The 26634-nt window shown below is 40.6% G+C and overlaps 1 protein-coding gene across 1 annotated transcript; it reads right to left on the bottom strand.

Annotated features, from left to right (window-relative positions):
• Nucleotides 1–799: 799 nt before the first annotated feature.
• LOC121925579 (platelet-activating factor acetylhydrolase-like) lies at nt 800–24072 on the bottom strand (the record flags this gene model as incomplete). Its single annotated transcript, XM_042457888.1, has 9 exons — nt 800–1080; nt 2983–3062; nt 3193–3261; nt 5449–5619; nt 7707–7798; nt 9554–9667; nt 14659–14803; nt 19507–19575; nt 23993–24072. Coding segments are annotated over 9 exons (933 nt in total), but the record flags the coding sequence as incomplete, so codon positions are not given.
• Between the last annotated feature and the right edge of the window lie 2562 nt (nt 24073–26634).

Genomic DNA, 26634 nt, shown 5'->3' with positions numbered 1-26634 from the left:
GGTGTGAGTTGATTGCCACACTGGACATCGCTTGTGAAAGTTAATTTTGTTATATTATTATTTTTAAAAAAATCTAGCAGTTATCATGTTTCTGCTCTTTTTCTATAAATATGTATTACTGGATTTTTAATGTGGCACCTTGCTGTTATGGCCAGCATTTGCAGTCCTCACTTGTCATGTCTTCACTCAAATGATAACACACACTTTTACATATTTCAGCCATAGTAGTTAACATGTAATTCCTTATTTAATTTCCATAGTCAGTTATGACTAGACATTCATGTCAAGAGACTACCTTTACCTTTTACCTATATACTTCTAAGATACTTTCTTTGAATCCAAATATTCTCAGATAATATTATTTATGTATTTATTTATTATGGTGTTTATACCCCAGCCTTCAGCCCTAAAGGCTATCAGAGCGGTTTACAATTATTATTTTTAGTTAGACAGTTCCCTGCCCTCAGGCTTACTCTTCTGTCAATCTATAGTTCTGCCCAGGGATTATTTCTCCAAAGAATTTCTGATTCTAGCAAAACTACCTTTTCCTTATTTGGCAAGTCAAATTCTTTTTAGGTTTCAGTGTGAGTTACTTCAGCTGCCAGATTTAACTTAGAGGTGCATGAAAATTGACTGGAATAAAATATGTATCTTCAGCTGATGTATTAATATCCTAATAGAAAGAGAAATAATCCATAGATGTCATATACTGCCTCTTGATAAATATGACACTCTGAAAATCTAGCAGACACAAAATATTGTACAGATCCCAAAGAATGTGAAACAGTAGTAGTGATTTTTGCTAAGTAGATCTCTTGACTCTTTTAATGGGAAAACTATTAAATTAGACATTTTGACTAAATAAGACTTTTAATGGCAAAGATACATCACAAAATGATTTCTAAAACATATAGCAAGCAGAACCATCTTAATCAAGAGTTTGAAAATGCACAATACAGTATTTTCTTTATTGTTCTGATTGAGATGCCATCGGAGGTAAGTCAATATTGGTCCCCTGAATGACATTAAGACCGTTGCCATCTAAGAGAGGGTTCCACTGGTTAAAATCTTTCTTCAAGCCTGTAGAATATAAATGCAAATCTAATGAGAACAAAGCAATATGATCCTTCAAGAAGTAAAAGAATGGTTGAAGTCATAAATGAGGTGGGAAGAAACACGTGTGTGAAGAAACAAGCATTTTAAAATGCTCGTGTTACATGATTACAATATTACAATTATATGAACCAGTTAACCAGACACAGGAAAATATCATGTCCTTTACTTGAGATTTGGGTCAGAGAGAGAGAGAGAGAGATGTGCATGTCTTGTGTGCTTTCAAGTTATTTTCCAAACTAAGGCCAAGTCAGAGGTTTTTCTTGGCAAGATTAGAGGGGGGCGGGGGTTGCCATTGCCTTTGGGGCTGAAAGAATGTGACTTGTCCAAGGTTACCCAATGGGTTTCTGTGGCTGAGTGCAGATTTGAACCCTGGTCTCAAGAGCCATAGTCCAGTGCTCAAACCACTACACAATGCTGGCTCTCATGTCTTGGCCAACTGTTAAATTGTAGTTTACTGCCAGTGAGAATATATTAGGAAGGCAGGTTTCAGGTATTTATACTGAAAATGAGTTCAAAATTGGTTAGGTTTGGCGAGTTTCTCAAACACTCTAAGGAGGTTTGGAGCAAAACAGGTTCTTATTTGCTTGGAAAGGGATGTGGAAGGCCAGTACTGAAAAAAAAAGATTAATGAATGTCACCATACTAGAAAATTACTGGCAACTCTCCAATATCTAATTCTTGTGCAAGGTTCTGAACCATGTAGAGGCCTTCCAGTTCCAGGGGTTCCTGGATGAAACAGATTATCCCGAAACATTTCAATCTGGCTTGGACAGAGACACTTTGGCCACCTTGTGGATGATCTACACTTGGAACTGGACAGGGAAAGTGTGTCCTTGTTAGTTCTGCTGGACCTCTTAGTGGCTTTTTGTATCATTGAATATGATATCTTTCTGGGCCACCTTAGTGGCATGGGACTTGGAAGGCAAACTCCCAGTCCAGCACCAAGGGTGGTGCTGGGGGATTCTTGTTTGAGATCCAGGCTGTTGGCCACAGAGCTTGGTTCCCCATTTGCCATGTTCTTCAACTGCTAGGGCAGATCATCCCAGAGGTCTGGAGTTTGGTGTCACCAATATGTTGAAGACACCTACCTACTTCTCCTTTCCATCTAATTTCAAGGAAGCTGTTTCAGTACTGAACTAGTGTCTACTGTCAGTAAGAAACTGGATGAAAGTGAACAAATTGAAGTTTAGAGCAAACACCGGTGCTTCTGATAAGCTGAGAGGAAGATCAGGGGGTTGGGATTCAGCCTGTGCTGGACAAGGTTATAATCTCATTGAAAACTCAGGCTCATAGCTTTGGTGTACTCCTGGCCTCAGCCCAGAGGCCAACTGTGGGAGCGTGTGGGGCGCAAGGGATAGTGCGCTGCCGTGCCACCACATGCACGAGCCCCATTCACTTGAATGGAGCTTGAGCATGCACGGTATTTGGCTTACGTGGGGGAGGGGGGTCCGGAGTGGATCCCCTGCGTAAACCAAGGGCACACTGTACCTCTGAATTTGGCATTTGGAGGCTCAGAATTTGACAGTGGCCACAACTGTATTTTCACAATTAAAACCTCTGTGCCAACTGTGCCTCTTGGAAAATGTTTGATGTGGCTGGTCAAAATCTATTGTGGTAGCAATTCTAAGCCAATTATCCATGGGGAGCGGAACACTTGTCACAGTTTTGTGACAACATCCATGTGGTAAATTCTCATCAGCCCTTTAAAAAATATAGCTGGCTTTTAATCGTCAGAGATAAAGTAGTATAGTGTACTGGAATCTCTACATGTAAAGGTTTGATCTTTAATACATTGGATAACAAAACCTCAAAACTTTGGAGTGGTGTAGGCTATGCATCAAATATAACAACATGGTATCAACTTACCTAAATATTTCTGTAAGAAGGCTAATGATGCTTTGTTGCTAATATCAGTGGCTATATTGGGGTCTATTTCTCCCTTCAGCCTGTACAATGGACAAATTAACAAGTAATGAACAATATCCTCCACCTGAGGCTGACTGCAGATGCATAGTCTATTCTCAAAAGGCACTTTGTCGTAGCATCCATCTAGAACCGCAGTAGGCATTACTTTACCTAAAAATCCTTCCAACAATACTGCCAGCCAGGAACGTAAAGTCTGGAAAACTCTGATGCACTGAACCTCTGCAAATAGGAAAGAGATTTTTCCACTCTAGTATTGTCATGAAAGCATATGTAAAGATAAGCAGCATATCTCAAAATTATGTTTTGTCATTAAAGTTTTTAAAATGTACAATATTTTTCCTTATGGGGATCCCTTTCCCATTTATGTTTACAACTGGACTCAGAAGGCAACATTTGCTTCTTGGATGTATTCATTCAGTATGAAAAGGATTCTGCTGTGGCTATGTACTAAAGCAATAACATTGAATTGAATTGATTAGCATTCCTACCTGGAATATATGAGTAGAGCAATCCTGCAGGTTTTAAGGCATCTACATACTAATGACACAGCTAGAAAGGATGAACATTCTTGGGCTTGGATTCAATCTGTGCATGAAAAAGGAAGGAAGCCAATATTTTCTTCTGGCTGCTGGATTTTAATTTGGACAGAACTCTTTTTAGGGATGACAGTCTGGGTTGTCTTTGTGTGAATGGAAAAAAGCATGACATTCTACATAATATTTTTATACTAAAGGCACAGCAGGCACCACTTTGAAATGTTCCCTCCAATCTGAGCAAAAGAGTAAATAAGGCTTCAGAGATACCCTGCTGCACATTTTTTTTAAAAAATAAATCTTTGCACAGTATTAGAAATTACAGTTTTAACAATTGCAACATAAATCGGAATAATTATGGGGTTCATCCAAGAGATACAATTAAGTGGAGTGTGGTGGAGTCTCCCTCCTTGGAAGTCTTTAAACAAAGGCTGAATGGCCATCTCTCGGGGATGCTTTGATTGAGAGTTCCTGCATGGCATGGGGTTGGACTGGATGGCCCTTGTGGTCTCTTCCAACTCTACGATTCTATGATCCAAATGACAATTTTTAAATCTAAATGACAACTGCTCAGGAAGGGTTTTTTTTTTTTTTTTTGTGAATCTTTGAATCTGAAATATCCTTTACCTCTATATCGGGTACAGGGGTTCCTATCCAGCCCATCACCTTCTTCCCTCGCTAAAATGTGTTCATCTCCCATTCTCAGAGATAAGGCTTCCCCCTTATTTAATGCTGAGAAAGGAGCCTAAAAAGCAGTAAAAAGCTCTAATTTCCCATTAAAACTCTGATTTGATAATATGGAAAACAGATGATGATTCAGATGCTTTAATTCCCTCATCGCAACACTGCTAGTTGATCAGTATTGTATTGTATAGTATAATATTGTTATATAATGTTGTTTTTAATCTGTTGTGCACTTTGCAATTTGTATTCTCGATACTGATGTGATCCCGCCTCGACCGTAGGGATAGGAGGGAAATAGAAATAAAAATTTATTATTATTATTAAATTTATAAAAGCTGAATGCATAGATTTTTTTGTGTGTGCATGCACATGTGTGCCCATACAACATACACAAAATAGAAGATAGTTGTATTCCTTTGGCAACACTCACTGCTTGCACCAAGTGGTTTCAGCTCTCAGGCTGACAAAGCATCCCTGCCCTTACCCTTTATGGATGACAGTTATGAAAGTTGCCATGTGAATCTAAAAGCACAGATCCAGTGGAGAACTTGGTCAACAACACAGCTGGCAGAAGGTGGCATGTAGTGCAAAGCCCCAAAAGTGGCTGGATGTCTACTTGTTTTGAACATTTTTTGACGTTAAACCACACAAAGGAATGCTACAGGCCTGTGAATGCTACGGGCCTGCAAAGGGTGAATTGCTGTGCTTGGAAACGTCTAAGAGAGGCAGTTCACCTTTCTTGGGGGAACTAGAACAAAAAGGGCAGCCAGGAGAATCTGAAGACACTGAGGGCCTTTGCTCATCTCTGTGTTAAACCTATAGGATAGCCCACAGCCTGATTAGCACAATCCTTCATAATTGTATACATTGTTCTATATAAACCAGGAGGCAGAAGAAACCATTTTCCGGTAACTACTCCCAGAGTGAAGCAAGGTCACTTTCAGTTTGAGAAACCACTCCTTCTTTTTTGGCTTTAGAGGGTCTTGGAGGGTAGTCCAGGAACAGGGGAAGTCAAACTGCCATGTTTTGACCATTTAAAAAATGTTTCTTGGCTATTTGAGGCAGGCGATTTTTTAAATTGGGGACCTGAGGTTCTCCAAGAGAGAGCTGTTTGTTTTCCACATCCCTCACACAAACAGTCCCCCTTTCACTTGGAAAGAAAATAAGATTATTGTAAGTCAACACTTACTTTATTGTGATCATTTTTCTTTCTCTGTCTTTGCAGTTAAGTTTCTTCATTTCTAGAATATTGGAATCCCACTGGAATTTTTCTGAATTAATAAACAGCAGTGGCTGGTGAACTTTTGGATACACCTCTTGAGATAAGGGCAACATCCATGCATCAAGAGCAATGCCACACCTTGGCAGAAAAAAAGAGTGCTGTTTGCCTGGTAACATACCAATACAAGTTTCTCAAATCCTAAATTGCATATTTTGCATAAGCCTGTCTTAAAGGTTTCAGAAGTCAAATTTATGAACTTGCATTCTTATATTAAGCTACTTTTAGTACCTTAACATAAGAGAAATGGTAGCAGAACAGACATCTGGAATAGTGACAGGTTGTTTTTCACTAAAAACATTTAAATACAGTGCGCCCGCGCCATATGCGGGCACGCCATACGCGGACTTGAGTGTATGTGCTCAAGCTGCGGCGCGCGGAGCGGAAGGGGCAGCGCGTCCCATTCAATTGAATGGGCGCGTGCGCCCGCACGAGCCCCATTGTTTCCAATGGGGCTCGAGCATAGGCGGAATTCGCCTTACGCGGCGGGATCCAGAACGGATCCCCCACGTAAGGCGAGGACGCACTGTAGCAATAGCAGCTTCATTTATATACCACTTCATACCACCTAAGCGGTCTCTAAGCAGTTTACAACTGTAAGTTAATTGCCCCCAACAAGCTGGGTACTCATTTTAGCGACCTACGGAAGGATGCATGGCTGAGTCAGTCCTGAGCCCCTGGCTAAAGGAGCATAATACAGCCGGACACCACCCCGGATGTGCTTTGTCCTGGAAGAACTGGCCTAAAAAGGAGCAGTAAAATGCTGCTCCTTTTTGGCATCCAGTTCAGGGCTATGGTGGAGGACTGGATCGGGGCACATGCAGCTGCCATGGTCTTGGGTCAAATGGTGGCAGTGCCATCCCACCGCAGACCTTTTATGCATCTGCTTTGCCCCTAGTTAACCTAAATGAGTTAAAATCTGCAGGGCCAGACAAACAGTGTCCCACAGTACTGAAGAAATTTGCTAATGGACTCTCTGAAGGACTTGCCATCATTTTAGAGAAATCTTGGACAGCAAATGAGATGCCAGAGAACCGGAGAAGGGCAAATATTTTCCCTCTCTTCAAAAATGGCAAAAATTAAGATCTGGGAAGCTGTATAGACCAATCAGCCTCACCTCAGTATCAGCTGAAACATTAGAATGGATTATACAGAAGTCTGTTTGGAAATATACAATACAGATAAGAGGGGAGGTGGTCAGGGTCTCTTTCTTTGGGCATCTTCAAAAATATTCTGGAGAGCTACCTTCTGGAGATGTTTTAGCTGGAGATTCTGCAGTGAGCAGGGCATTGGGCTTCAAGGCCCAGGAAAGCCCTACCAACTCTATGATTCTGATTCATTTTATGAAGGATATAGACAAGTTGGAGCAGGTTCAAAGAAGAGCAACAAGAAAAATAAAGAGGCATGGAGAAAAAAACATATGAGGAAAGGTTGAAGAGGTTGGTCATAATCAGCTTGGTGAAGGGAAGACTGAGGGGTGATATGATTGTACTCTTTAGATCTCAAAAGAGTTGACAAAGAGGGGAAGGAACATGCTTGTTCTCTGCTGCTCCAGAGAGTAGTACCTAGTCTAATGGTTTTACATTACAGGTGGGTAGACTGAGAAGGAACTTCTTGACAGAGCTGTTCAACAATGGAACCAATCACTTAGAGAGATGGTGGGGGACTTTTTCTTTGGATGACTTTAAAAAAGAGGCTAGATAGCTTTGTCCCGGGGATGCTCTAGCTGGATCTACTGCTTTAGGAACCTGATGGCCTATGATTTCCCTTCCAACTCTATGATTCTATGTTTCCTTTCCCAACACAGAGGTGTCAGCTTTAGGGAGATGTTGATAGAAATAATAGCACCTTATTTTATGAAATACCGAGGCACTGGAGAGAGAATGAAAAACATGACAGCTCCAGGCCACAAGTGTACAATCTAATCTCAATGCAAAAGAAAAAAGAAGGGAGAGAAAAGGAATTTTTATACAAATAACAGATGGTACAATGGTTATCTTCTGGATGGCTAGGAAATTTTTTTCAGATGGACCACCACTCAGAAATCATGCAGGGGAAACAAAACAAAACAAAAAAACAAAAACAAAAACAAAAACAAAACAAAAAAAACAAAAAAAAAGGAGAAGATCACAAGGTTTTTTGTTTTGTTTTGAGATTATAATGCTTACTTGAATCGTACATCTTTGCCAAGAGTCTCGATGGCTGTAGCAGCACCAAAAGAGTGCCCCATTACTGCTATCTTCTGTATGTCAATAGAATCCTAAAAATAAACAGACACCATAAGAAAGGAACCAGACCTTTCAGTTTCAATTTTCTATTTCAAAAACTGCTACCTAAGATTGAAGACAACACAGTGCTATAATTTATAGAAATTGGTAGGCTAAAGTATACCCTTTTCACTTACCCACAGAACTCAAAGTCACTTATATCCAATGACTAATTCAACTTCTACTTATTAAATCAGATTATAACAATTAGAAATAATTTTAAAAGTGTTCACTGAAATTTCTGTGTTATTTCTCTTAAATCTAATAAGAATCTGCAATAGTACTTTTTAATTCTATCTTATTATTAATGCTTATCCTACAATATATACTAGCATATTTATGGTATAACATATTTATTCTAGTTTAACATTTTACGAAGAAAATATTATTTTCCTTTTCTTTTTTGCCTGCTCCTCGCTTTTATCAAATACTACCTAACAGAGATCATCATATATCAAACTTCCCATATCAATATTTTACATGCTATTTTGTGCTTAGTTTTCTTCCAATATTTGATTCTATTATGAAAAATATATAACCATTCCACTTCTTCCAGATCTTGTCTTTAAGCCCTCCTACATTTCCACATTCCAATTTTTTTTGTTACATTTAACTCATCAGATGGTTTATAACTGTCCTCAAATCTACTCTTTTTTTTTAGAAGTTCATTGCATCTCTTTGACAATCTTGTATCTAAATGTTAGCATCCTTTCCTCCAACTCAAGTCTCTTTCCAAAGTGTATTTTTCCACCTCATCTCATTCATGTCAATCAAATTTTAGATCTGATTCTAACCAGCAGTGATGACCTGTCCCCATCCTATATCTGTGAATTTTTTTTTTACACCCTAAGTGTAGTACCTGTTGAAATTCATTTTGTTAGTTTTGGCCCAGCTTTCTAATCTATTAAGGACATTTTCAATTTTGATCTTTTCGTCTGGGATATTAGTCACTCCTACTACCGGTAATTTAGGGTCGTCTGCAAATTTGATAAGAATGCCCCCTATTTTTTCATCTAAGTCACTGATAAAGATGTTGAATAGCACTGAGCCCAGGACAGAACCCTGTGACACTCCACTAGTCACTTCTCTCCAGGATGAAGAAGAGCCATTGCTGAGCACTCTTTAGGTTCGGCCGGTCAATCAATTACTAATCCATTTAACAGTTAACCCACATTTTATTAGCTTGTTTGCAAGAATGTCAAGGGGAACCTTATCAAAGGCCTTACTGAAATCAAGATGTGCTATGTCTACAGCATTCTGTTCATCTACCAACCTGGTAATTTTATTTTAAAAAGGAATCAGATCAGTCTAACATAACTTGTTTCTAAGAAACCCATGTCGACTTTTTGTGATTATGGCATTCCTTCCTAAATGTTCAGACTATCTGTTTAATGATCTGCTCTAGAATCCTTCCTGGTATTGATGTTAGACTAACTGGACAACAATTGTTGGGATCCTCTTTTTCTTTTTCTTTTTGAAGATAGGGACAACGTTTGCGCTCCTCCAGTCTCCTAGGTCTTTTCTTGTTCTCCAGGAGTTCTCAAATATTATTGTCAATGGCTCTGAGATTACATTTGCCAGTTCTTTTAATACCCTTGGATGTAGTTCATATGGTCCCAGAACCTGGCATTGCTTCAAGGTTGCACGTGTGGTACAAAGCCCTCTTTAAAAGTTTAAATTCCAGCCACACTCACTGCTAAAAAATGTGGCCACTACTATTCATTCCCTTTACCTGTAATTTTCTTTACCTTTAAAAGGATCCAATTAAAGCTCAAAGGGAGTATATTCACTGGTGGTTTTCCAGAATTTATATCAAGCATGAGGTCAACAACCCTAGAGCATTCATCTGCCCTTTGCTGTACCTATAAACCAAGAAACGATATTAACCATTATCCCTTTGGATGAAAACATCCAATGCATCCAAATGTTTATTTAACAATTAGACATTTGTATTTGTCTTTATATGACACCTTTAACAAGATATTCTTGGAAACTTACACAAAAATTTAAAACAGCACAATAAAATATATAATGTAACAAATGACTTTAAAAAATTTATATCAATAATAACAATCCTGAATGAACATGATTTTCTACAACAATTGTGGGAGTTGTGTGACCCTCCAAATGTTGCTGGACTGCAACGTCTAGCAGTCCTTACTCACATAGCCATTCACAAAGAATAATGGCATTGCAGTCCAAATTTAGAAAGCCCACATAAGCAACAAAAGTGACTCAAGAAATATGAATGTTTTTTTGTGAAACATGATACCCATTTATCCAGTTAATAAATGAAAGGGGGGAAAACCATGACAAACAAATTGTTTTGAACTGGAGTATTCTTTTGTTTGCACTTTGGACAAGCAAAAACAAGAACATTATTTTAATGCATTTACCAGCAGGTTTGGATGAAAATAGGTTTCTGTGGGGAGTTTATTACTCTATCACATATTACTGAATACTGTCCTATTATGAATTAAGATATGCACCGATTCCTGTATACCTAGAGAAGTGAAATATCTGGAGGTCCACACAATTCCCAACTCTGTTCTAGAATCTTCTGAACTACCTGTCATACTGTTCTAGATTCTTCTGAATTGAACTGAGAAGCTTATCACATGAACCAAGTATACTGCAACTGCAGCAAGATAACTGTGTCTTTGGTTAGGGGTTATTACAAGACGTCATTCCTCTTCTGTTATTTTCCTGATGGGAGCCCATTTGGAAAGTGTTTCCTTTACAACAGCAAAGAAATCTGTTACTGTCCTCCTTTCCCATAATAAAATGGCTTACAAATTGATCAAATGTTCAGGACAGGGTGTTCCACTTTTTAAAATTGTTTTTCCTAGGTATAACCCACTGCTTATTGATCTTGCAGTCTACTTATGTCCCCAGTACAAGTTTTGACAACCACAACTGCTTCCAAAGAGAATAAGTTACCCAAATGGTTGTCTTTTCCCACATACACCCATTTGGACATCAAGATACTGAGAGGCTCTATTCTGGGCATCTTGGATAAATGAGAAAAGAACTTCAGAGAGGTTCATCTAATTGATGTTGTGTGGGTTTTGTGCCAGACACTTCAACTGTTGTTTTTTTGGTGGGTTTTTCAGGCTATGTGGCCATGTTCTAGAAGAGTTTCTTCCTGACGTTTCGCCAGCATCTGTGGCTGGCATCTTCAGAGAATGCTTACCTGCTTTCCAGGCAAGCATTCTCTGAAGATGCCAGCCACAGATGCTGGCGAAACGTCAGGAAGAAACTCTTCTAGAACATGGCCACATAGCCTGAAAAACCCACAAAAAATTATGGATGCTGGCGATCAAAGCCTTTGACTTCACTTCAACTGGTGCTGGTTCTTTTTTCCTGGTGGTTTTAATTTAATGTTTGTTTTGTATTTTTATTTTTAATTGCTTCAATTTTGAATGCTTAATGGGAAATATAAAGTGCTGCTTGTAAAAAATAATAATTCATCTCTCTCTAGCAAGTCACTGTTGTCTCATACTAGCAGATTATCCAAGTGTCAGACAACTCTCCAGGACAGGAATGGCAATGTGTAGCCCTAAGGCTGTTTTTCCAGCCCTGACCTGCCTTAACTTTCCTCCAAAAGAAAGGATGAACTGCAGAAAAGTACAAAATATAAATTTTTCAAAATGAGAAATGCATTTTTAGTCACTCCTCCTTCATATGACTCTTTGAAAGTCCCAAGGCCAAAAAACTGGCCTTCAGACTCATCAACGTTGCCCACCTCTGCTCCAGAAAAATACTATTAATACTATTAATATAAATACTAAGTATTCCATGTTCCATTAATCTTGAACGTGTTCTAAAATCACTTTCATTTAAATCAAGCTGGCTGGAGTCAATCCAGGGAGAAAGGAGGGACATAAATTCAATAAAGAAAGAAACAAATATATTCAAAGGGAATTAACCATGCTTAATTTTGGCTGGGGTGGTAGGAGCAAAAGCCAAAGGTACTTCCTGAGTTTGAAACGTATTATTTAAGATGACCTCTGACTGTGAGGTGACATGATTCGACAGTGGAACACACTCCCTTGGAGCGTAGTGTAGTCTCCATCCCTGGGGGGGGGGGTCTTTAAACAGAGGCTGGATGGCCATCTGTCAGGGATGCTTTGACTGAGAGTTCCTGCATGGCAGTGGGTTGGCCTGGATGGCCCTTGTGGTCTCTTCCAAGTCTACAATTTTATGATAGCATCTTCATGTCATATAGAAGGGGTCATGTCATATAGGAGTGGTGTCATATAGAAGATGGAAGGAACTTGTTTTCTGCTGCTCCAGAGAGTAGGCCCAAAGCAATGGATTCAAATTACAAGAAAGGATATTCTACCTAAACATTAGAAAGAGCTTCTTAATAGTAAGAGGAGTTTCTTGGAAGGTGGCACAATCTCTTTTCACTATATATTTTTAAACAGAAATTTGATAGCTATCTGTCAGAGGGTGCTTCTTCTGTTGATTCCTAAATGAAAGTTGGTGGAATTAGAAGGCCTTTGGAATACTTTTCATTCTGTGATTCTATAGTAGAGAAAAACAGTCCCTTTTTGTTATTAACTGCTCTCAGGTCGACTTCAAATTATGGGGAGCCTATTAATGAGAGACCTCCAAATCACTCTGTTATCAGCAATCCTTCTCAGGCTTTGCAAATTCAGGCCTGTGGCTTCCTTGAGTCTTTGTAATGTGCTCTTTTTCATTTCCTACTGCCTTCTACCTTGCGAAGCATCATCGTCCTTTTTAATGAGTTACATCTTCTCAAGATATGGCCAAAGTATTATAGTTTCATCTTTGCCATCTTGGCTTCTAGGGAGAGTTCAAGCTCAATTTGTTCTAGGACCCATTTATTTGTCTTTTTGTCAGTCTCTGGTATTAACAAAAATCTTCTCAGGCACCTCCACCACTCTTCGAGGGAGTGTATTCCACTGTCAAACAGCTCTTACTGTCAGGAGGTTGCTCCTAATGTTTATGCTGAATCTCTTTTCCTGTAGCTTGCATCCATTGTTCTTGGTTCTATTCTCTGGAGCAGTGGAAAACGAGTTTGCTCCATCCTCAATATGACATCCTTTCAAATATTTAAATAGGGCTATCATATCATTTCTTAACCTTCTCATCTCCAGGCTAAACATAGCCAGTTTTCTAAGTCACTCCTGATAGGGCACGGTTTTCAGACCTTTCACCATTTTAGTCACCCTCCTCTGGACACGCTCTAGCTTGTCAACATCCTTTTTGAACTGAGGTGCCCAGAACTGGACACAGAATGACAGGTGAAGCCTGACCAAAGCATAATACAGTGGCACTTTTACTTCCATTGACATTATAGTTCTATTGATGCAGCCTAGAATTGCATTGACCTTTTTAGCTGCTGCATCACACTGTTGACTAATGTTCAACTTGGGCTCTACTAGGACTCCTAGATCCCTTTCACACATAGTCTCCTTAAGCCAAGTGTCCCCCATCCTATATTAATGCATTTCTTTTTTTAAAAAAATTCTTTAAAAAAAAAGGAAAAAAAGAGAAAATATATATTAGTGCATTACATTTTTTCACCCTAAGTGAAGTACCTTACATTTTTCCATGTTGAAATTCATTTTGTTAGTTTCAGCCTAGCTTTCTAATCTATTAAGGTCATTTTGAATTTTGATCCTCTCCTCTGGGGTATTAGCTATTCCTCCTAATTTGGTGTCATCTGCAAATTTGATAATATTGCCCCCTATTATAGAATCATAGAATCGTAGAGTTGGAAGAGACCACAAGGGCCATCCAGTCCAACCCACTGCCATGCAAGAACTCTCAGTCAAAGCACCCCAACAGATGGCCATCCAACCTCAGTTTAGACTTCCAAGGAGGGAGACTCCACTACACTCCGAGGGAGTTTGTTCCACTGTCGAACAGATCTTACTGTCAGGAAATCCTTCCTAATGTTGAGGTGGAATCTCTTTTCCCGTAGCTTGTATCCATTGTTCTGGGTCCTGTTCTCTGGAGGAGCAGAAAACAAGTTTGCTCCCTCCTCAATATGACATCCCTTCAAATTTTAAATTCTTTCATCCAAGTAGTTGATAAAGAGGTTAATCTATAAGCCAGTAACTTTGGGTTTGTTCTTTTTCTATCTTTACATTCATCAGCATTCTCAGAGTTGGAAGGGACAACAAGGGCAATATAGTCCAGCCTTCTGCATGCAGGAATACACAACCAAAGTACTCCAAAAGAATGCCAATCCAATTTCTCTTTAGAGACTCCCATAGACAGTGTTCACCAAGCTCCAAACCAGTCTTTTCCACTGTTGGACAGACCTATTCAGCTAAGACATTATGGGCCTAGTGTGATCTACTGGGTTTTTTTCTTTCTTCTGCATACGTATCTCTCTGCATTTATACTATGGATTTTTCTAAATCTACTGATTGACAGATATCTTTCACAACTGAAAACTATTAATCAATCCAAGGTGTTTTCTTCAAAGGTCAGTATGGGAGTGGAGGAAAGTCCCTTCCAGTGCTACTGCTTGTTAACGAAAAGGAGGTACTTGCCACACTAACCTATTCTAAACCACCAGAAAACAGCAATTTAAGGCAAGTTCAAATGTTGCTGTTTGGAAATGCTTGTAAAAATGTAAAATCTGCTTGACTAGGAGTGACAGAGGAAAAACATGAGCAAAAGATGCCATAAATTGCTATCCTTCCACTTTCTTCCAACTTTTTAGACACTGTTTCCATATGAAAGACCAACATATTCCCCAAAACTAATCAAATATAATCTGGAATGAAGGGTTTCCCACAGCATAAGAAACACTGAGACATCAGAAATAATGTCCTCTGGATGATACATTTTTGACAACAGCCTCAAATACCTGCTGATGACGCAAACACATTTCATCTTCATTTGCTTTTAATTTCCGATAGTAGATCCACTCCTTGTGTAGCTCTGAAACTCTCCCTTTTGCTTCTGAAACAGGTTTCTCCTTGTAGTAATATGTAGCTGAAGCAGACTGGTCTCTAATACAAACAAAAATGCTGTTCAGGCTTCTGTTCTGAGATAACTACTCCCATTCTGCATTCAAGACATACAAGACTACATTCTGCTGCAGAGAGATCTTGTAGCACCTTTGAGAATAACTAATGAAAGCATGAGCTTTTGTAGACATAAGTCTGCTTCCACAGTGATTCCTGTCCAAATGCATCTGAGGTAGTAGACTTGTGTGTATGAAAGCTCATGCTGCCAACTTCTTTCTTTAGTTAGTCTTAAAGGTGCTACAAGATCTTTCTACATACTGATTCTACAGACTAACACAGCTATATCTTTGTATTCTACATTCTACTGTATATAACGTCAATAATATTCACTAATCTCTGAACTGAGCAATCCATAATTTAATTTCAGGATGTTTTACTAAAGAGAATTTGTAGTCTGAATGGTATGCATTATTAATTATAACTTTAAATTTTAAGAATTTCTCATACCTGTTAATCCAATACACAGAACACTTTCAATTGTTATGAAATTAAATGGGGACAGAACCCTGAATAACTTGTTACAAGGCAGAACAGGTAGAAGGTCTCTTCCATAGTTGTCACATTCAACTTTTTAAAAAGGGAAATTATTCAGTTTAAGATCATCTAGAAAAATCCCTTAACTCAGTGGTACTCTACCTGTGGGCCGCAACCCCTTTGGGTGTCACAGGGGTCACCTAAGACCATCGAAAAACACATATTTTTAATTACCGTTATGAAATAGCAATGGAAATAATTTTATGGTTGGGGGTCAGTCTTATAATGAATAAGCAGAGCTTTATTTGCCTGCCACCCAGCGCTTTGTTGGAGGTGGCGGCGGCGAGGAGGCCGAGACAGCGGAGCAGAGGCCTCCACGCCTCCGCTGCCACCACCGATGGGCCGGATAGCGGTCCAGAGGCCTCTTGGCCTCCAGGAGCAGCACCTGGCCTTCCACAGTGGCAGCAGTGGCAGCAAGGAGGCCAAGGGAGCAAGGAGGCCTCTGGTGCTGCTGCTCCAAGAAGCCTCCAGCCTGCCACCTGGTGCTTCCATGGAGGTGGCGGCGGCGGAGAGGAGGCCAAAGAGGCCTCTGATGCTGCTGGTCCACCTCCTTTCCACCACCACCACCACCACCGCAGAAGGACCGGGTGGCGGTCCAGAGGCCTCTTGGCCACCAGCACCTGGTTTTCCACAGTGGCAGCAGCAGTCGTGAGGAGGCCAAGGTAGCGAGGAGGCCTCTGGTGCTGCTGCTCCATTGCCTCGGCCTCCTTGCCACCAGGGCTGAGGAAAAGGCCAGGTGCTGCTCCTGGAGGCCAAGAGGCCTCCAGGCTGCCACCTGGCCCTTCTGCGGAGATGGCAGCAGCGGAGAGGAGGCAGAGCAGCAGCACCAGAGGCCTCCTCACCACCGCCACTGCAGAATGGCCGGGTGGTGGGCTGGAGGCTTGTTGGTCTTCAGCAGCAGCACCCTGCCTTTCCACGGCGGTGATGAGGAGGCTGAGGTGGTGAGGAAGCCTCTGGCGCTGCTGCTTTGCCTCCTCTCTGCTGCCGCCATCTCTGTGGAAGGGCTGGGTGGCGGGCTGGAGGTTTCTTGGCCTCCAACACCCCCACCTGGCCTTTCTCCCCGCCATGGTGGCGAGAAGGCCGAGGTGGCGGTGGCAGCAAGGCGGAGGTTCTGTGACAGCGGCAAGGAGGAGGTAAGTATAGAGGGAAGGAACAAGGGAGGGAAGCAGGGAGGGAATTAAGGAAGGAAGGAGGGAGGGAAAGAGGAGGGGAGGAGGGGGACAATGGATGGGTTTGCCATGCGCGTATGCTCAAATCCGTGTATAAGGAGGGCCCACTGTATTAAAATGCAAATCAATTAAAATTGTGTCTTGAGGAAAGGTGGGAAAGAAATAAAATGTATTATTATTATTATTACTATTACTATATTACTATGCTTGTTATTTGCGGTGGCTGAAGGAGTGGATAACATTGAAAAACAAAGTCACTGCAATTGCAATTCAACATCTTTATCAATGACTTGGATGACAAAATTGGGGGCATACTCATCAAATTTGCAGATGACACCAAATTAGGAGGAAAAGCTAATACTCCAGAGGATAGGATCAAAATTCAAAATGACCTGAATAGACTACAAAGCTGGGCCAACATGGAGAAATGTAGTACTGCACTTAGGGCTGAAAAATAAAATGCACAGATATAGGATGGGGGACACCTGGCTGAACGAAACTACGTGTGAAAGGAATCTAGGAGTCCAAATAGACCACAAGTTGAACATGAATCAACAGTGCGATGTGGCAGCTAAAAAAGCCAATGCATTTTTAGGCTGCATCAATAAAAAGTATAGTGTCTAGATCAAGAAAAGTAATAATGCCACTATATTCTGCTTTGGTCAGGCCCCACCTGGAATATTGTGTCCAGTTCTGGGCACCACGATTCAAAAAGGATGTTGGGAAACTGGAGCGTGTCCAAAGGAGAGTGACTAAAATGGTGAAGGGTCTGGAAACTATGTCCTATGACAACAGTTCCCAACCTTTGTTGGCCCGCGACCCCCATTGCGGCTGAAAGTCCCGCCCGCGGCCTCCCTGATTGGTTGGGAGGCCAGGAAGGGGCGGGACTTTTGGCCGCCTACAAGCCCCAGCGGCCAGAGGTTCCGCCCTTTCCTGGCCACTGGCGAAGAACGGGCGGGACTTCTGGCTGCAAAGACCGCTGGGGCTTGTAGCCCCATCCCCTTCCACTGTGGGTGCCTGGCACCCATGGGCAGAAGCGGAGGAGGCGGCCTCGTCCCTGCTCCCGTCCCCTCGTGGGTGCCGTCGCTGCCACCCGCGGGGAGAAGAGGAGGAGGCCGCGGCCTCATTCCCATCTCCTCGCGGGTGCCTTCGCTGGCACCAGCGGGCAGAAGGGGAAAAGGAGGAGGCAGCAGCAGCCCCAGCCCCTTCTCCTCGAGGAGTCACAGAATCATAGAATTGTAGAGTTGGATTTGAGCATCTGTGGATGGCAAGCCTGCATTGTCCCCAATGGGAGCACACATACAGCTGTGCTGCCATTTGGGATAAAAGTCCTTCATCCCCTCCTCCTTTTCTCCCTCCCCTCCTTTCCTCCTGCCTTCCTCTCTGCCCCAGGCCTAGCACCCAGGATGGGGCCTCTGGGCTCTGAGATGCAAGCCCCGGCCCTGGTGCAGGCTCCCTCTAGACATGGGAGCTCTGAATTAATCCCCAGAGCCCCATTGGCCAGAGGGAGCCAGTGCCAGGCTTGAGTCTTGCAGCCCAGAGGCTCCATCCTGGGTGCTATACCTGGGGACAGGGGATCCGAGACTCAAGCCTGGCCCATGGTTGACTGGGTGGCAAACTCTGGCCTCAAAGTCAAGCTGGGGCAGAGGGAGGGAGAAAGGGAGGAGAAGAAAGCAGTGAAGGAGGGGGGAGTTTGGGGGACTCCAGTCCCATTGTGCCACATGGCTGCATCGCCATTAAGGACAATGGGACTTGAGCATTCACAGATTTTGGTATCGGCGGGGGGGGGGGGGGGGGTCTGGAACAGATCCCCTGCAGATACCAAGGGCCCACTGTATGACTCCTGCCTTCCAAAATAATGTCTCCTTCCCCCAAATCTATACCAACCAATGTTCTTGTGTTGGAATTACATCTTCCTTTGATCTTTGGGCATAGACAAGTCTTGCAGCAGTATTATAGCATTGTTCCATATAGTCTCTCAAGTTGCCCTTTTATAATTCTCAGTAAGTACTGTAAAACACTTGTTTCTTCAGGTATTTTATCTTTAAAATCTCTTCCAAGATCATATGAATCTGAGATTTCCATAGCATTGAGCCATGGCAGTTCAAGTAGTGACATGTGCATTATTTCTCTAGTGTGGATGCATCCATATACATTTTTTTTATGTTGCTGTCATTAAATGTAATTTTTAAATGTTCTTTTATATATATAAAACTGTACGTTTAACAAAAATATTATACAGAAACTAATTTTGTGATGCGTATGTCAGTTTTAAAATCATATCATAATACTTATAAAATCAACATTTTATGATAAAATGTAGGTAAGGGATTTTGTTGTTGTTGTTGTGTACCTTCAAGTCATTTCCAGCTTATGGCAACCCTATCACAAGGCAAGTTTCTTCAGAGGGGGTTTGCCATTGCCATCCTATGAAGCTGAGAGAGTGTGACTTACCCAAGGACATTCAGTGGGTTTCATGGCTCAGTGAGGATTTGAACATTGGTCTCCACTCCAGAGCCATAGTTCATCTCACATACCACCACACCACACTGGCACCAACCAATATACTGTACTATAGATGGGACAATACATTAATCACATGTTCAGAAGAGATGCTTCATCAACTGCTGAGAGTTACACCATTGATCACAATCACATGATATGACAAAAAGATATCATAGCATATGATTGTACTCAATTGTTTATTTTGTGTTTGGCCTGCATTGCTTTCTGATTGGTATTTGGAAGGTAAACATGATCTTGATTTGCAGGTCTAATTTTATTGAAGCACAGTATATCTGAGGAAACCTCAGTGTGAAAGGAAACATGATAATAAAAAAATGAATGTCTCTTACTGTGTAGTTGGACCCTTCAGTTCTAATTCTAGTAGATCAATCTTCCACATTTACAGTATGAACACAGTACTTATTTAAATACGTGTTTTCTCAACCTGTAAGAAACTGACACCTGTAGAATACGTACCTGTGCTCAACAGCAGCAACAACAAAACCCTGAGATGCCATTTCAATACAAATTGCTGAATATATACTTCTGTTGATATAAACAAGACAATTAAATATATATAGATTAGTTCAATTCTGACAGAATTCATAAGCCATGTGCCAGTTACATTTGCTTTATTTCTCATTATTATTATGTTGCTGTTTTTGATGTTATTAGCTTTATTTAGAAAACACCTTAAAGTTTCTGCATGAACTATTAAGATTGCAAAGGAACACAAACCAACACAAGATTACAAACCAAATTACTTGCAAGTGTACAGTTTCATATATAAAACATAAAAGAGGAAAAAAGAGATGAGGAAGATATAGGAAAAGAAACAAATCCAGGCAACAATTTTTGATATGTAGTCAACAGTATTGTCTGGTGTTATTATCCTCAATCTGCAACTCAGGAGTGGGAGATGAGGCTGAGAGAGATATTTAATCTATCCAGTTTCCCTATCGTGCTTCATGTCTTATCAAAGGTGTATTATGACTATTTTTCAACATGGTTGGCAGGTTTAAATCACGTTGGTTTAAATCTTGGTTCAAACCAAATGATTTTTTTTAACCACTCCTGGTTTTTTCAAAGTGATTTTTCATATCTATATCTCTATTTTAAAACTGGCTATTATCACTATTTCCCAACCCTCTTACATGAAAAACATCACTGTTTCAATTTAAATATTTTACCTTCAACAGTTTATTAGCAACTATTCATTGTTAGGACTAATATCCAGTGTCAGTTGCTTCTGTTTAATAACTTCATTTTATAGTGCAAGGAATACAATTCAGAAACAATATTTCAATTAATCTGAGGGCCAAAAAGGGTGGACTGGGGCCACACTGGCACTCTTTGCAGCAGGACCATGGCAACCACAAGTGCGCAGCCCCAATGCAGTCCAAATGAACCGCTGCAAGGAACAGAAAAGATCCACTCCTTCCTGGGCTTGGTTTGGGCTGACTTAGGTGGCCTGAGCACAGCCCTGGTGCGGGTTGGGGGCGTACGTCATCTAAACGTCATCTAAACTCCCAAGCCACCCAGAAGCTGCCTTAAAAAGCCCATTTGTTTCAGGCCTAAGTTCAATCAAAAGAACTTTGAGAGTACTTTGTATGCTCTATTATGTACCTTTATGTCTTATTACGTATGTTTGTTTATTGGCCTTTTATATATATTCAGATTTAATAGGAACAATCAGTAAACAAATATTGTGTTTTACTGAAAGATGTAAATCATATAAAAGCCTAATCATGGCTCAGGTCCACCCTATTTGGCAGACAGTTTCTCCTGGTATGAACTGACCCGGACTCCTCTGGAGAAGCCTTCTCTCCGTCCCAACACGATCACAAACACGGTTGGTGGGGACATGAGAAAGGGCCTTCTCAGTGGCTGCCCCTAGACTCTGGAACTCCCTGCCCAGGGAGATCAGAATGGCTCCCTCCTTTATGGCCTTCCACTGGCAGGTGAAGAAATTGCTATAAGGACAGGCTGGGATGTTGGACTAGTTTAAAAATTCTTTTTAATTTACATTTTTAAAAAATATTTTTAATTGTACTGTTTTTAATGCTGTGAAGCCGCTCTGAGTCCCAGTCCTGGGGAAAAAAGCAGGATACAAATAAATATATAAATAAAAATAAATAAATAATCATCAAATTATAGAGTTGGAAGAGACCCCAAGGGCCATCCAGTCTAATCCCATTCTGCCATGCAGGAACATGCAATCAAAGCACCCCTGACAGATGGCCATCCAGCCTCTGTTTAAAAGCCTCAAAAGAAGGAGACTTCACCACCCTTCAAAGAGTTATTTGGGTGGCATGAATTTCTTTGGTATGATAATATTAAAATGGATAAAGAAATTAATTATCATTATGTTAGGAGATCTTTACTGACAATAGCTCTTTCTGTCTGGAAGTCCTTCCTAAGGTTGAGGTGGAATCTATTTTCTTATACTTTGAATCTGTTGCTCTGGGTCCTAATCTCTGGAGCTACAGAAAACAAACTTGCTCCATCTTCAGTATGGCATCCTTTCAAATATTTAACAGGGCAGTCATATCACCTCTTAGCCTTCTCTTCTCCAGACTAAACATACCCAACTCCCTAAGTCACTCCTAATAGATCACAGTTTTCTGACCTTTCACCATTTTGGTTGGCCCCTTCTAGACACGCCCCAGCTTTTTGAATTATGATGCCTAGAACTGGACACAGCATTCCAGGTGAGGTCTGTCCAAAGCAGAATAGAGTGGTATTAGTTGCACTACCTTTTTTAGCTGCTGCATCACACATATTTAACTATAATTTAAATAATATTTAACTTATTTAATGTAATATGTATTTATTTATTTAGTATTTAATTTAATTCGTATATATAACCTATGGTCTACTAGGATTCCTATCCTATATCTATGCATTTCATTTCTGCTTAAGTGCAGTACCTTACATTTCTCCCAGTTGTTTTGGTCCAGCTTTCTAATCTATTAAGGTCATTTTGAATTTTGATCCTGTCCTCTGGAGTGTTGACTACTTCTCCTAATTTGGTGTCATCTGCAAATTTCATAAGCATGCCTTCTATTCTATTATCCAAGTCATTCATAAAGATGTTGAACAGCACTGTGGCATCCCACTGATCACTTCTCTCCAGGATGAAGAGGAGCTCTTTGGATTTGGTTGGTCAACCAATTACAAACCCACCTAACAGTAGCCTTGTCTAACCTACATTTTACTAGCTTGTTTTGCAAGAATATCATGGAGGACCTTGTCAAAAGCCTTACTGAAATCAAGATATGCTATATCAATGGCATTCCCTTCATCTAACAAGCTAGTAATTTTATCAAAAAATAAAGTGAGTCTGGCATGGCTTGTTTCTGAGAAACCCATGTTTTAATGATTATGGCATTTCTTCCTAAATGCCTGCAGCCTGCCTGTTTAATGATCTTCTCTAGAACTTTTCCTGGGGTTGATGATTGAACAGAAATTGTTTAGGTCCTCTCCCCCCCCCCCCCCCCCCCCCCCCGCTTTTTTTTAAAGAGACGGACAACGTTTGCCCACCTCCAGTCTGCTGGGACATCTTCTGTTTTCCAGGAATTCTCAAAGATTATTGCCATACCCTTGGATGTAGTTCATCCAGCCCTAATGCAAGCAAGATGAAGATTTTGCCATGGGTGCTTATCGTGGGGTAAACGCCAGTAAAATGTCCCTGAAGTGCGAGGATGTGAAAGCAGGTCGCGCCTCTGAAATGTCAGTGAAGTGTCCTGTAACCTCTACTGTCCTTGATTCATTCACGGAGCAGCCATTTCCTATTAACGGGAACTTTATGTTAAAAGGAAATGGCTGCTCCATGAATAACTGAAGGACGGTAGAGGCGAGGGGACACTTCCCTGACACTTCAGAAGCACAACCGGCTTTCACACCTTCGTGCTTCAGTGACATTTTACTGGTGTTTACCCCACGATAAACACCCATGTCAAAATCCATGGTAAGTGCCGGTGTGAAAATCTTCAATGATGCTTACATTTCTATGATACTCTTACCATATATGGTATATATAAGGGCTTTGGGGGTGGGGGTATGTGCTGGCAGCAAAAGAAGAAGGAAATGGTTAGTGGTCCATCTGTGTGAGAAGATGGCAAAATGCTAACGGGGACAGAGAAAAGCACAATTTATCAACCAACCTTCTTTGCTTCAATATTCCAGAAAAGCCAAAGTGTGCTCACCCCTGAGGACAATGGATCAGAGGACAGAATGGGGGAATTTTCAGCACAGAATAAATAAATAGAATAGTACAGGAATAATCTAATGAAATAAGCTTCCAGACCATATGAAGTAAAGTTGTCCCTTTCCTTTCATGGGGGATCCGTTCTGGACCCACCACGACGTAAGGGAAAAAACACAGATGCTCAAGCCTCATTCAAATGGGGTTGTGCCACGGCGGCGCAAGCACCATCACCTTTCCCAGCGTGTGGTGCTGTTCATTCTGGCAACAGCTTCCAGCATATGCTGGAAAGCTGCATAAGGCGTGTCGGCGTATGACGCGGGCACACAGTACATCCAAGGGTATTAAAGAACTGTAAAATGTACAATTGGAGCCATTGGCAATAATCTTGAGAATACGGGAGAACAGGAAAGTCAGCAGATTCCTAGAGCAGATAATTAAACAGAGAATCTGTGAACACCTAGAAGGCAATTCCATAATGACAAAAAGTCAACATAAATTTTCAGAAAACAAATCATGCCAGATAATCGGATCTATCCAATATATATATGAAATGAAATTACCAGCTTGGTAGATGAGGGGAATGTTCCAGGTCCTGTTTCTACTGGTGCAGCAGAAAACAAGCTTGCTCCTCCTCAATATGACACCTTCAAATATGTTCTCTTCGGGATTATGGTATAATCTGGATAACATTCAAGTATCAGAAATGCGCTTCATTCTTTAGAGATATACTACACTACTAAAATGCAATATTACCTGAATGCTCCAAGTCCATGGGAAAAAATAATGAGGGGGTATTTGTCTCCAGGCTTGAAACGAGCATTCCATTTTGCAGGACATGGTCACTGAGCCTAGAGACAGAAAAGAATAGCTGTTGGTAATATTTCTACCTTTTATGGTTTAGGAAACTTGAATTTATCAGATCTCATGCAAACAATCCTATGTTTCGTAGAACAAAACTTCTTTACACATTCCAATATATTCCAATGGGCTTGTGCATGTTTGAGGTGGGACCAGCCAAATTATTCAGTCGGGCGTTCCCAAAAGTGATTTCCCCATTCACCCCTACTCCCTGCGGTAAACCTGAAGAGGCACTTCTGTACTTTCCAGGGGGTGAGATGACCTTAAAATTCTGCAGGATGTAACTTGCCTTTTGGAAGTATATAAGAGAGGTTTGCCTTTTCTTTTTTGAGATCTGTTTTGCTATAATTGCAAAGCATCATGCATTCCAAAAATATAATTTGACCCTATCCCTGACACTGTTTAAGTTTTCTTAAGACATGCATGTATCATTGGATGCATGGAAGATAGGAAGTAAATATTCTGGTTTCAATGGGTTCTGCTATTAGTGAAACCTTAAAGCAAAGCAAAATATGACTGTGTGAGCCACACTGTTTAATATTAAAACTTAATTTTAGTGGGTTTTGTTTCTCAAAACAGATCCAGCACAATCCAATGTGAATAGAGTTTCATATTCTTATGCTCTGGGAACACTCTTCACCACATTTCAGAAGTAATGTTTTACCTCCTTCCTTCCCAAGAGCACGAAAATGCCTGCCCAATTCGCCAAAATACTATAAAAGATATGAAATTTAAAACCAGCTAAATGCCATTTCCCTATGCAGATATCCTGGGATACGTATCTTTTGTACTAGAATCACATCATCAGAATCTAGGTCAGGAACAGTGCTGATGGAAGGAAACCATATGAACATATTCTTCTAAGTGGCACACAAAGATCATCCTTTTACCTTGAGAGCAAGGAGCTGAAGCAAAAGATCTATAGAAAATTTTTTATTGGGACTGAATCTATCATACTGGTCAAAAAACTACCAAAAAACCAAGCAAAAATGAACTCTCCTAATGTCCGACGTATGTTAAGAAAATCAGTAGTCCATAATAATATCTTTTTAGGAATCCACAATGTTTCTTCTTCACTACTTGTTCCATTTTGGGAAGGGTAATACAGACGAAAAAAACTCCCTGTATTGAACAACAAAATTGAAATTGTTTAAACTGAAAAAGGAAAAATAAAAGAAACATGAGTTAATAAGTTAGCTGTACTATCTTAAACCCAATCATTTTTTAAAATGCCCTAAACTTTACAATTAAAATGTCCTATCCATGTTCTCAACAAACATTATTTGTTGTGAAGAAACAGAGTAAGAACTAATTTTGAACTTTCCTCAAATGGAAGAAGTCATATTTATCATAATTGAGTCGCATTTAGTCTCTCTCTGTCAATTTCTGTGCCAGTTTCCTTTGTGACAATTAATGCAACCAGCACAAGAAGCAATAAAGATTTTGTGGACTTCACATCTTTGTACTCAGGTGGGTATTGTGCAGGCAAATGCTCTACACGCATTTTGTAGATTAAAACAAAACACAGCACAACAGTGATGAAACCCACAAGCTAGACATTTTTCTGAGATCAGTTGTATAGCAATAACAATAGCAAGTGACATTCTATACCGCTTACAGTGCACTTAAGCACTCCTAAGCATTTATAAGTGTTAAGCTAATGCCCCCAACAAGCTGGGTACTCATTTTAGTGCCCTTGGAAGGATGCAGGCTGATTCAACCTGAACTCCTGGCTGGTAAGTGGCTGCAGATAGGCATTTAACCACTGCGCCCCAGGGTTCTGGTATAGCTACGTGTCTTTCTCTAACACTGAATAGTCAAAAGCTATACAAAACAATATCCTATTTGTCTGAATTGTTAGACTAAGAGATCTAGCTGGTTATAGGATGTGAATTCATTTTGCAATAAATGAAAGACGGACAAATGTTTGATTTATTGTTCATGACAATATGAATATGGCAGAAAAGCAGGCAGGAGGATAAGCATCTTGTGCTTGTTTTATTTTTGTTTCCCCCCCTCCCCCGAGTAAAGCCCAAATCCCTTAAGGTTACGAAGAGGATGAGGAGGACAACAAAAGGGCTGTCTTTGAAATGTGCTCAGAAATTTCAGTTTGCGCAAAGAGATGCAGCTAGGTTGCAAGGAACTGGCTTGGAACACGCAATCTCTTGTTGATATCTGCACTGGCTGCAGGTCCACTAAATCCCTTTATTGGGAGAAAGGTGGGTATCAGTAAATAATCATAATCGTAATAGTAACAAACAACACACAGAGAAATGTTTTTGCTCAGTATTTTTAGTCTTTTTTAAAAAAAACCTGAGCATATAAACCTTACACATAATATCTATAGCTAAATATATAACATGCACATAATAAAACAAAACACATCAACACAGAGAACACAAAAGACATAATAGCATACATACCTAGAAACCAACTCTCTGTCAGAGGCTTTGATTGTGAGTTCCTGCATGGCAGGGGGGTTGGACTGGCTGGCCCGACAGTCCCTCAACTCTATATCATTAAACTAACACAAACTA

The sequence above is a fragment of the Sceloporus undulatus genome, chromosome 1 (assembly GCF_019175285.1).
Source record: "Sceloporus undulatus isolate JIND9_A2432 ecotype Alabama chromosome 1, SceUnd_v1.1, whole genome shotgun sequence".
Lineage (NCBI taxonomy): Eukaryota > Metazoa > Chordata > Lepidosauria > Squamata > Phrynosomatidae > Sceloporus > Sceloporus undulatus.
The sequence above is the reverse complement of the archived record's forward strand: the minus strand, read 5'-3'. Positions and strand labels throughout refer to the sequence as shown.